Source organism: Capricornis sumatraensis, chromosome 17 (genome assembly GCF_032405125.1).
Source record: "Capricornis sumatraensis isolate serow.1 chromosome 17, serow.2, whole genome shotgun sequence".
NCBI lineage: Eukaryota > Metazoa > Chordata > Mammalia > Artiodactyla > Bovidae > Capricornis > Capricornis sumatraensis.
Window position 1 is genome coordinate 72403993 of NC_091085.1, and position 12845 is coordinate 72416837.

The 12845-nt window shown below is 48.7% G+C and overlaps 1 protein-coding gene across 1 annotated transcript in view; it reads left to right on the forward strand.

Moving 5' to 3' along the window:
- MYO18B (myosin XVIIIB) overlaps positions 1-12845 on the forward strand; it is a 227280-nt gene that overhangs the window by 67742 nt on the left and 146693 nt on the right. The window contains exons 19-20 of the mRNA XM_068989910.1: positions 226-448; positions 4186-4295. Of these exons, the coding sequence (XP_068846011.1) occupies positions 226-448; positions 4186-4295 (333 nt within the window). The remainder of the gene's footprint in view (positions 1-225; positions 449-4185; positions 4296-12845) is intronic.

A 12845-nucleotide genomic window follows, 5' to 3' on the forward strand; every position in this document is an offset into this window, starting at 1 on the left:
CTGTTTGTCCTCTCCATGTCCCAGTTTTTCCATCTATGATAATAAGGATCATTATAGAGGTCCTTTATTTCTCATGAGTACAAATCGGGCCATGGATAAAAGGCTCTTATGATAGGACATAGGGGCCTCCAGAGCTGCCCAGACCAGACTGAATGTATGTTTGGGGAGTGTCCAGACCCTTGTTGGTCTCACTGTGGCCCTGACCCCATCTCTTCTTGGTCCTAGGATGCATTGATCAGCGTGATCAGACGGTCTGAGTTACACTTCATCCACTGCCTGGTGCCGAGCACAGTGGTGGAGAGCAGAGGCGGGCAGGGGTCTCCGACTCCGCCACAGCCTGGTGGAGACAAGCCTGAGGCAGGCAGGTCCCTGCCCTTGGATATCCCCGCACTGAGGGTGCAGCTCGCAGGATCCTACATCCTGGAGGCGCTGCGTCTGCACAGAACAGGTGAGAGGCAAGCAGGGAGCAAGCACCTTGTCACTAACTCCTGGGGCTTGCTCTTTGAGCCCAAAGTCCAACCATTCCTGAGTTAGTTGTGCACTCCTGGAAGGCAGGGCTTCCCTGGTGGCTCAGTGGTAAAAAAAAAAAAAAAAAAAAAATCTGCCTGCAATGCAGGAGATGGAGGTTCAATCCCTGAGTCAGGAAGACCCCCTGGAGGAGGATATGGCAATCCACTCCAGTATTCTTGCCTGGAGAATCCCGTGGACAGAGGAGCTTGGTTGGCTACAGTCCCTGGGGTGGCAGAGTCGGACACAACTGAGCAACTCAACAACTTCAATGACCTGAAAGGCTTGGAGTGTGTCTGGCCCATCTTCCTTTCCAACAACAAACTTGTTAGGAGCATCTGCCTTGGAATTGAGGGTGAAATTTCCTCAGTCATTAATATTTGGCCTTCAGGATACTCAGCCTGGTTTGGGAGATCCACATGGAAACAGGTGATGATTGTATGGTGTGACCAGGGCACGTGTCACGCAGGGATTCGGGGGGTACCAGTGCCCATTGGAGGCAGGATCTTCACTGAGTCTTAGAAGAAAGCGACTGCTCACCTCTGGGTGGTGCGGGGAGAGGGACAGCTTGGCTGAAGGAGCACTGTGTGCCGAGGCAGGGAGGTGTGGGGGCGCCTGGGTCTCCAGGTTCACAATGAGTGGGGGTGGGTGTGGGAGAGGAGGGGTGGACCCACCGGGGAGGCTTAACCCCATCTTTGGATGAGTGGCTTTCCCCGGTCCGGCTGAGGAGGTGATGGGCGTGATGGGGGAGGAGGGGTTTCCATCAAAGGAATGAAGTTTTAGACTAGTATTTTAGAAAGCAGGCATGCACCAAGGTTGCCCCGATAGCTCCTCTTCTGAGCTGAGTTTGATCTGAGAATTTCCCATTCTTTTCTGTCTCTGAGACCCCATTGGCCACCCTGTGGGTTCGCCTCCCTGACAAGAACAGCTCAGGCGAAGTCGGGATGGGGTGGCTGGGGCTGATGGGAGACCAGGTGGGCCCCACTTGTTTAATATTTCCTCGGTCAGTGCCCCCTCAGCTTGTGGTCACTGCCCTGTCTCCTCCCACGGCACTCATACTGAGTTCTGGGCGGAGAAGCCAGGAGCAGCCGGCAGCAGCCATGAACCACTCGCTCTCCCCAGCGTCGTATTGATTTCGCCTCCTGTCTGCAGAACTGCAGGCATAGGAAGACAGACACTGTCACGGGGAAGCGCAAGCCAGTCACAGCCCAGGCCGTTCGACTGCGCCTGGCTGGCAGGGGGTGCCCTGGCCCACGGTTAGAGCCCTTGCCCGTGGGCGCGGTCAGCGAGTCCCCTTCCTCCCTGTGTGTCCACCCTCTGCCGTCTCAGGGCCCAACTCAGGAAGGGCTTCCAGCTCAGTGAAGGGTTGACGTCTCCTGCCAATTTCTGCTTCCGAGACCTGGTTTATTTCCTCATTGTTTTCTGCTCTGGGTCACTTCTGTCTCTCTCACACCATGTGAGAAATATTTACTTGCATGCAAAGATCCATACACAGTTATTGATGTCACAGATTTACGATTTGGACTGTGTGTGTGTAACAGATATACAAGCAGGCCTTGTTCTGCTGTGCTCAGAGCACAGTTGTTGTTTTTCCCCATAACTTGAAGGTTTGTGGTGACCCTGTTTCATGCCAGTCTGTTGGTGCCACTTTTTCCAGCAGCATTTGCTCACTGTGCATCTCTGCGTCACATTTGGTCATTCTTGCAGCATTTCTAACCCTCCACCAGCTAAAACGTACAACCTGATGAAGGCTGAGAGGATGGTCAGTATTTTTTATTCAGTAATGAATTTTTAAAATGAAGGTCTGCACATTGGTTTTTAGATGTAATGCTATTGCCCACGTAATAGACTGTAGTATAGTATAAATTTAACTTTTATGTGCACTGAGAAAGCAAAAAAGTTTTATGATATTTGATTTCTTGCAGTGGTCTGGAACCAAGCCCACGGTATCTCTGAGATGTGCCTGTATGCACAGACACAGGCATACATGATGCACATATGCAGAGGCTGTTTCCTGGGCACTTCAGCTGCTCGGAGCACCAGTGTGGTTACACACACTCAATGGTGTTGTTCTCACAGAGTGCTTAGCCCTGAGCCTGGCAGACAGTAAATGCTCATCACATGTTACATACGGGGCAGCCTGGTGGGCACAGCCCAGACTCTGGAGCCAGCTGGCCCGTGCATGGTCATGGTTGACACTGTCAGGCCCCTAGGTCGTGCCTCCCTTTCCTGTCCTGTAACAGCTCAGGTTTCAGAGAGCCATTGAGTGGGCTGGTGAATTAATAAGGGAATAAGAAAAGTGCCTGGACATGGACAAGTGCTCAAAACATGTTAGCTTCTTTTCCTGTAGTCATTATTGGATTTAATCCTTGTCGTGACTGCGTGACAAGAGATCTTAGCACATTATTGACCAGGGGATTTTTGCAGAAACTAATGCCCCTGGCTGGCGATTTGTTATGTAAATGAATATTGAAATACTCTGGTCAATAACAGTTGGGTAACCAAAGACATATTACTACATCTCTGGTCAATAAGTTGTTATTACTCTCAATGAACAAGTGAAGAACTTGAATCTCAAAGAAACAAGAGTCATCTGTCACTGGTCAGAGGGCTAACCAGGGCAGATAGGAGATGGGAGCTCAGGTAGGTCTGACTCACAGCGGCAGCCCTATAGCCTCCCAGCCTCCAGGTCTCTGTGTGGTCAGCCTTGAGGTCTGGACCCAGTCCCTGCTCATCTTTGACCTCACTGTTGGCTGCTCTCTGCTGGACTAGTTACTGTCGTGGCCTACAGTTATCTCCCCAGTCTTCGCCAGGCCGGAGTCACCTTGCCATTCAGATCCTGGCTTCTGTTTTTCTCCGTCTCATCATCTTGTCTGGGTTTGTCTCCCCGCAGGGAGAGTTATGATCCATGTCACTTTGGGCTCCGTGACTTGAACTCCCGTCCTCAGGTTCCACGTCTGTATAATGGGATAGTAACACAGGCCCCAGAGTCTCTGTGAAACAAGGACGCTGTTATCCTAGTGTCTCACACACATGAACACTCTGTAAATGGTGTTACCACCGCTATGGGACAGGCCTTCCGTTTCCTGCTCTGACTCCCTCTGTCTGGACTTCCTTCCACACAGAACCCTCTCACAGACTCTCAGCCCCTCAAAGGCCAGCTTGAACATCATGTTCTCTCAGTAGCTTTTAAGTTTCCACACAGAAGGGTGCAGCTGTGTGCATCCTACACTTCCGATTTAAAAGAACCCTTAGATATGGCCTGATGCAGTGTTTCCCACGTGCAGTCTGTGGGGTGGTAAAAACTATGAGATCAAAACATTTTCCCATGGTCCAGCATGTTTGGAGAACTCTAGGTTAAGTCAAGCTAATCAGGCATCATCCCTGCAGAGGTTCTGGAGCCTTTGACTTTGGTGTTGATACACATCATGACCTTCCAACAGGTGGAGGAGGGGGCAGCTTTTTCAAGCTTTTGGTGGAGCCTCTTACAGGGTCTGTGTTCTGGGGAATGCATTTGGTAAATGCTGATGGAAACCAGTGTCTTATATTAGCAAACAGGGAAACTGAGGCCCCGAGAAGCGAGTGCACACAGCAGGTGGGCAGCAAGGCTGGTAGTGGACCCCTGGGCTGGGCATCTCATTTGGATTCTTTGTTCTTCTCCTGCTCCCCACACCCCAGGCTACGCTGACCACATGGGGCTCACTCAGTTCCGCCGAAGATTCCAGGTGCTGGACCCTGTGCTCGCGAAGGAGCTCATATCAGCCCCCGAAGGGGTGGACGAGAGGAAGGTACATGGACCTGGGGGTGGGGGCTGGGGGCGGTGGGGTAGGGTGGAGGTGTGGAGGCGCTGATGCTTCTGCCCTGCAGCGGATAGCCCGGGGGCAGCTGGGGCAGCTGGGATCTGAGAGTCGGGTCTCGGGGGCAAAGATGAGGATGGCCTGACGTTTGGCCCACACCCCTACTCCATACTGCGCCCTCTGCAGGGTCACTTACAACACTGCCCATCCCAGAATGGTCCTTCTGAAACCCTGCCTGAGGAAGTGCAGAAAAAGAATTAGAACCACGGGAAGGGCAGGTCCCGTGTGGGAGGGCTCCCAGCAGGGTGGATGGTCATCATTCCTGTAGGGAGTTGCACTTGGCACTAGCACCCCGAGAGTCTGTGAAAAGAGGGCTTGTGGTCCCAAACACTCCCCTCAGGGCCTTTGCACAGAGGGCTGTCGCCTCTCCCCAGTCCTGGCCAGGCCAGTGTCATCTTGCTGTTCAGATCTTGCTCATGTTATTCTCCATCGCACCTTCTTGTTCAAACATCTGTGTAGCACTTAGCCATGTCTGAAATAACACTTTTTGGGGGGACTGTGCGTTTTCGGGCTCAGAGCAAGTGCTCGGTAAATTGCCTGTCGGATGAATGAATGAAGACACGTACCTAACTTTGTATTGTTGCCCCTCTATGTCTCCTTCCTCCATCTCTACCATAAACTTCTGGAGCCAGAAGTCTTCACTCCTAGTGCCAAATCCCCAGTAAGTGTTTCTGTTGAGAACAGCCACTGGCTGATCAATGACAGAGCTCTTGACAGTTTACAAAGCCCTAGTGCATCCTCACAACAGCCCTGCAAAATGAGCCATCGCGCCTCTTTTGTGAATGCTGAAACGTGGGCTCGTAGAGGTGATGGATTGCCTTGAGGCCACACAGCCAAGCATTCGTGGATTTTGCCCTTGAACTCAAGTTTCTTGATTGCATGGAGGGTCGTTAAGAAAGCGAGGGCTCAAGCCACACAGACCTGCAGTTGACTCCCAGCTGGGACTGTGTGAACTTAGATGAGTTAATCCATCTTTCTGCCTCAGTTTCCTAATTTGTAAAATGGGAACAATGATCATACCAACCTCCATGGAACGTTCAGTGGATTGTTCAGTGGTGTGCTTGCTGCAGGGCCCGGCACATAGTACGGGCTCATTTTGTATGAACTGTGATTGTCACTGTCATCGTCATCACTGTCTTCTAAGGCCAGAGAGGTGGCAGCCAGGCCACGCAGACTCTGCATTCACAGCTGTGCTGAAACTCCCCTCCGGTGAGTGCACCCGTGCGCGCCTGACCTCCCAGCCTGGAATCCTCAGTCAGTGAGTCACAAGGCGAGAAGAGCCAGCCGCAGAGGCACAAGTCTTAAGCCCTTTCTTGGCTCTCCTCTGCAGCAGGGACCAGGGCACAGGCTCCCTCCCGCAGACACAGCGGCATTTCTCATGGTGCTCCTGCGTCCCAGCCCCGGGGAGGGGACCTCAGACCCCAGCTGGTGTGGCACGGGGCTGTCCCCTCCCTGGGGGGCATCCCACTGTGGAAACCACGAAATTGCCTGGCTCAGTGCCACCAGCCACAGTGTACCAAGCTCCATCGGGGTTCCTTATCCTTGGTTGCCCCCACCCCCCGTCTTGATCTCCATCCAGAGCAGCTGGACTGGAGCCACTGAAAGGGGCTTGGGCTCCTTTGCTGTTGAAGGCAGTGCAGAAGTGGGGTGTGGGGGAGTTTTCAGCGGGGGTGCAGGGGGAGCATATGGAAGCGTTTCTATTCTGGACGACTCAGCAGTTCTCTCTCGTAGCCAGACCGAAACCACCTCCACACACACACGCTGGAGGCCTTGGAAAGTGGAAAATTACAAGCAGAATGGACTGGGGAGTTTTCGCTTCTTGTTATTCTTCTTTTTTTTTTTTATTATTTGCTCACAAATTTCATTTGCTGCAGCATAGGATTTTGGTAGCAACAAAAGGAAACGCCAGCCTGCCTCTTATGAAAAAGCTGATAAATATTCATCTGCCAAGCAGCACGATACACCATGAATTATACATGAACACGTGCTTGGGTGGGCAAACTGTCAGCCTCTGTGTGCAAAGCATTTAAGACCTCAGGATTTAATAAGACAAGTCTGACAGATAGGAAAGGTCAATATTGTCATTAGACACTAGACGGCAGCAGAGGGAATTCACTGGCAGGGTGTGAACCAGGCCTTGGCACATCCCCTGTGTGCCTAGCGTGCACGTGGTGCTTAAACCAGGCTCTCTCCCAGTGAAGCACTCTCATTTGGAGGGTCCCTGCTGGATTTTGTGCTCCTGAAACAAAAATAGCATATGCCTTTTTTTTTTTTTTTTAACCGCAGATACACAAACTCTCATCACAAAATATCAGGTGTAATATGAAAAGGTTCCCTACTGACTTTCACCCTGAAACAGCCCTCAATTGATAAAGCTCCCTGCTCTGGGAATTATCCCCATTTCACAGCAGAAGCAACTGAGGCTCCCACCCCCAGCCAGGCCGTGGGGGCAGTGGTAGAGCCGGGGTTTGAGCCCAGGCTCTCAAACTCCTCACACAGGGCTCTTTACTATGTATTATGGTAAAATACACATAACATAAAACTTAACCACCGTAACCCATTTTTAAGCATACAGTTTAGTGGCCATAAGTACATTCATGGTGTGTAACCATCACGGCCCTCCATCTCCAGAACTCCTTTCATTTTCCAAAACTGGAACCATCCCCATTAAACACTATGTGCCCATCCTGCCTCCCAGCCAGCCCTTGGCAACCACCGTTCTGCTCTCTGTCTCCATGAATTTGGCTGCTCCAGGAACTGCATGTAAGTGGACTCATACAATGTTTGTCCTTTTGTGACTGGCTTATGGCACTTAGTATGAAGTCCCCAGGGTTCATCCATTTAGTGGCACATGTCAGAATTTCCTTTCCTTTGAGGCTGACTTGTATCCTTGTGTACCGCATTTTGTATATCCATCCTCTTGTCAGAGGACACTTGGGCTATTGCCACCTTTTGGCTGTTGTGAATGACCCTGCTATGAACACAGTGTACAGAGGCCTCTTTTGAGACCCTGTCTTTTGATTCTCTTGGGTACATACTCAAAGTGGAATTGCTGGATCATATGGTAATACTATATTTAATTTTTTGAGGAACCTCCAAACTGTTTTCCATAATGGCTGTACCATTTTCTGTTCCCTTCAGCAGTGCCTGAGGGTTGCAGCTTCTCCACAACCTTGCCAACATTTGTTATTTTCTGGGGTGTTTTTTGAAGTCACCCTTTCGAGTGTGAGGTGGTATCTCATTGTGGTTTTGACTTGCAGTCCCCTGATGGCCAGGGCTGGTGGGCATCTTTTCACGTTCACACAGGGCTTTTGAATGGAAGCCCTTTGAAGACAGGCAGAGTATTCGGTGAAGATTTACACAGAATGTGCCGTCATGATGTTAATTTAAAATAATTATTATCGATTCCATCCAGCTGTCACCAAGTGCCTGCCTTGTACCAGGTCCTGTGCTGGCCACCAGAGAGACAGGGATGAACAGAAGACAGCCTCCTGAGGAAGAAGGATGAAAATTAGCAATTCCCAGACAGAGAGGGGGCTTTGGGAGGTCCCAGGGAACACCTCTAAAACTTCTGATATTTGCAGCAGGGGTTGAGGGTAGGACATACAGGGAAGACAGAGCAAGTGATGATTGAATAGAGCTTTCTGGGACGGTTTGGAGGAATCAAGTAAGAGAAGGTGTAGGGCAAGCCACATTGGGTTTGGCAGGCGCAGAGGTCCAGAGTCAGATCGAGATCCAGTGTGGCTGGCGCATAAATGCTGCCAGGTAGAAGAAAAGGATCAGCCCATGGTCATTGTCAGCCGGGGCAGACAGCCTAGGCTTCATCAGGTGGTCAATGATGGCAGACTGGAAGGTTATCAGCAAGGGCACGGCATCAAAGACCAGATCTTTATTATTTGAACCTGCTTAAGCAAAATTACGAAGGAAGTCAAGTCTACTCTGCCCATCCCCTGGTCCTCTCTAGGGAGCAGTGTCCTCATGCTGACGTTGACCGTTGAGGATGCCTCTGTCTCTTCTAGACACCCAGGCATGTGCTCAGGTCTCCAAAATGACTGTCTTGCTCTCTAATCATGGTGGGTCTCTCTCCTCTCTCCCGGAGTCAGATCCCATCTGGCTAAGAGTATGCCTTAACCTACACTGAAGGCCTCCCAGAGTGACCATGAGGGGGTCTCAGAAAGGTTACTGGAAGAGCTTGTTAGGTTGACATCAGCTCTGTCCAAGATTCTGGTCCCTTTATCTCTTTGCTACTGAGGCAGGAGTTTCCAGATCTCCCTAATGGATGACGGGAAACCCCTGGTTCCCTCTTACCTTCAGAGTGTCTACAGTGAGGACTGATTCTAGCCACCAAATCTCTGTCCCCAGGGACTTGATCTGAACATAATTATAGCATGCCTATCTTCTCAAAGGCAGCCACTCTTGTTCCATCTCAGACCACGGTGAACACTCCTGATTTCCTCTGAACTTGTCCCCGAGTCCTTTTCTGTTTTGCAGAGGTTCCCATGAGCCTGTGGCTGGGGGCCTTGGGTAGGGAGAGAGGAAGAGAGGCAGCTGTCCATTCTGAGGGCACCGAATTATTTTCTCAGGGCCTCCTGTGGCCTTGTGTTTGTGTGCGTGCATGTTCAGTCACTCAGTCGTGTCCACTCTTTTCCACTTCCATGGACAGCAGCCCACCAGGCTCCTGTGTCCATGGGATTCTCCAGGCAAGAATACTGGAGTGGGTGACCATTTCCTTCTCCAGGAGATCTTCCCGACCCAGGGATCGAACCTGTGTCTTCTGCACTGGCAGGTGGATCCTTTACCACTGAGCCACCTGGTAAGCCCTCCCATAGCCTGAGCCCTAGCCCTCTGGAATTTATTTATCATTTTTGACTTTCTCACTTTGCCATCCTCTTCTAGTTTGGGTCTGGAAATAACCAGTGGAGAAATAACTCCAGAAAGAATGAAGGGATGGAGCCAAAGCAAAAACAATACCCAGCTGTGGATGTGACTGGTGATAGGAGCAAGGTTTGATGCTGTAAAGAGCAATATTGCATAGGAACCTGGAATGTCAGGTCCATGAATCAAGGCAAATTGGAAGTGGTCAATGGCAAGAGCGAACATCGATATTCTAGCAATTAGTGAACTGAAATGGACTGGAATGGGTGAATTTAACTCAGATGACCATTGTATCTACTACTGCGGGCAGGAATCCCTCAGAAGAAATGGAGTAGCCATCATGGTCAACAAAAGAGTCTGAAATGCAGTACTTGGATGCAATCTCAAAAACGACAGAATGATCTCTGTTTGTTTCCAAGGCAAACCATTCAATATCACAGTAATTCAAGTCTATGCCCCAACCAGTAATGCTGAAGAAGCTGAAGTTGAACGGTTCTATGAAGACCTACAAGACCTTTTAGAACTAACACCCAAAAAAGATGTCCTTTTCGTTATAGGGGACTGGAATGCAAAAGTAGGAAGTCAAGAAACACCTGGGGTAACAGGCAAATTTGGCCTTGGAATGTGGAATGAAGCAGGGCAAAGACTAACAGAGTTTTGCCAAGAAAATGCACTGGTCATAGCAAACACCCTCTTCCAACAACACAAGAGAAGACTCTACACATGGACATCACCAGATGGTCAACACCGAAATCAGATTGATTATATTCTTTGCAGCCAAAGATGGAGAAGCTCTATACAGTCAACAAAAACAAGACCAGGAGCTGACTGTGGCTCAGATCATGAATTCCTTATTGCCAAATTCAGACTTAAATTGAAGAAAGTAGGGAAAACCACTAGACCATTCATGTATGACCTAAGTCAAATCTCTTATGATTATACAGTGGAAGTGAGAAATAGATTTAAGGGCCTAGATCTGATAGATAGAGTGCCTGATGAACGATGGAATGAGGTTCGTGACATTGAACAGGAGACAGGGATCAAGACCATCCCCATGGAAAAGAAATGCAAAAAAGCAAAATGGCTGTCTGGGGAGGCCTTACAAATAGCTGTGAAAAGAAGAGAGGTGAAAAGCAAAGGAGAAAAGGGAAGATATAAGCATCTGAATGCAGAGTTCCAAAGAATAGCAAGAAGAGATAAGAAAGCCTTCCTCGGTGATCAATGCAAAGAAATAGAGGAAAAGAACAGAATGGGAAAGACTAGAGATCTCTTCAAGAAAATTAGAGATACCAAGAGAACATTTCATGCAAAGATGGGCTCGATAAAGGACAGAAATGGTATGGACCTAACAGAAGCAGAAGATATTAAGAAGAGGTGGCAAGAATACACAGAAGAACGGTACAAAAAAGATCTTCAATACCGAGATAATCACGATGGTGTGATCACTCATCTAGAGCCAGACATCCTGAAATGTGAAGTCAAGTGGGCCTTAGAAAGCATCACTACGAACAAAGCTAGTGGAAGTGATGGAATTCCAGTTGAGCTATTTCAAATCCTGAAAGATGATGCTCAATAAGCCAGCAAATTTGGAAAACTCAGCAGTGGCCACAGGACTGGAAAAGGTCAGTTTTCATTCCAATCCCAAAGAAAGGCAATGCCAAAGAATGCTCAAACTACCGCACAATTGCACTCATCTCACATGCTAGTAAAGTAATGCTCAAAATTCTCCAAGCCAGGCTTCAGCAATACGTGAACCTAGAACTTCCAGATGTTCAAGCTGGTTTTAGAAAAGGCAGAGGAACCAGAGATCAAATTGCCAACATCTGCTGGATCATCAAAAAAGCAAGAGAGTTCCAGAAAAACATCTATTTCTGCTTTATTGACTATGCCAAAGCCTTTGACTGTGTGGATCACAATAAACTGTGGAAAATTCTGAAAGAGATGGGAATACCAGACCACCTGACCTGCCTCTTGAGAAACCTATATGCAGGTCAGGAAGCAACAGTTAGAACTGGACATGGAACAACAGACTGGTTCCAAATAGGAAAAAGGAGTACAATCAAGGCTGTATATTGTCACCCTGCTTATTTAACTTATATGCAGAGTACATCATGAGAAACCCTGGGCTGGAAGAAGCACAAGCTGGAATCGAGATTGCCAGGAGAAATATCAATAACCTCAGATATGCAGATGACACCACCCTTATGGCAGAAAGTGAAGAGGAACTAAAAAGCCTCTTGATGAAAGTGAAAGTGGAGCGTGAAAAAGTTGGCTTAAAGCTCAACATTCAGAAAACGAAGATCATGGCATCTTGTCCCATCACTTCATCGGAAATAGATGGGGAAACAGTGGAAACAATGTCAGACTTTATTTTTTTGGGCTCCAAAGTCACTGCAGATGGTGATTGCAGCCATGAAATTAAAAGACGCTTTCTTTGTAAGAAAAGCTATGACCAACCTAGATAGCATATTGAAAAGCAGAGACATTACTTTGCCAACAAAGGTCCGTCTAGTTAAGGCTATGGTTTTTCCAGTGGCCATGTATGGATATGAGAGTTGGACTGTGAAGAAAGCTGAGCGCTGAAGAATTGATGCTTTTGAACTGTGGTGCTGGAGAAGAGTCTTGAGAGTCCCTTGGACTGCAAGGAGATCCAACCAGTCCATTCTGAAGGAGATCAGCCCTGGGATTTCTTTGGAAGGAATGATGCTAAAGCTGAAACTCCAGTACTTTGGCCACTCATGCGAAGAGTTGAGTCATTGGAAAAGACTCTGATGCTGGGAGGGATTGGGGCTGGAGGAGAAGGTGATGGACAACAGAGGATGAGATGGCTAGATGGCATCACCGGCTCGATGGACATGAGTCTGAGTGAACTCCGGGAGTTGGTGATGGACAGGGATGCCTGGCATGCTGTGATTCATGGGGTCACAAAGATCGGACACGACTGAGCGACTGAACTGAACTCCAGTTTGGGTCTACTGTTCTAATGATTCTGCTTGTTTTCTGTTTAGTGTTAACCAACCCAGTTATATAAACGTGTGTTTTTTATTTATATGTTTGTTCATATTTGTGCTTCGTGCCAGATATACTATTTATAATCATGACACTATAGAGGTAAAGAACAGAGATGTAGTCCTAACCCTTATCTTAGGGGTTATGTGCCAGGGTCCTGCCCCGGTGGATCCAGGGTGATTCGAAGGGTGAACGGCATAGGCGAGGAAGAACTTATTTATTTATTAATATAAGATTAGATTAGGAAGAAATAGTGTAGTAGGAAAATTAAGTGGAGAAAAGAGGCTGAATAACTTGGTTTACGTGGAAAGCCAATAGAGTTCCAGACAAGGAGCTTGCACCATCTACGTTAGGCCACCAGCATCCTCTTGAATAGCGGGGGTTGCCCCACCTTGGGCTCCCTCTCGCGTGGATCTTAGAAGCGGGGTCAAGTAAGTAGACATGGCAAGCCTCCACGCCCCAGATTGGAATTCAGCCAGAAAAGGAGTAAGACACGGGGGAACCAGTCTTCCCAGGACTGGCCCAGCCTCTATTGTCTAGAAAGGCCTTTTATACCTTTCTGATTGTACATAGAGATCAGTGGGTAATACAAAATCA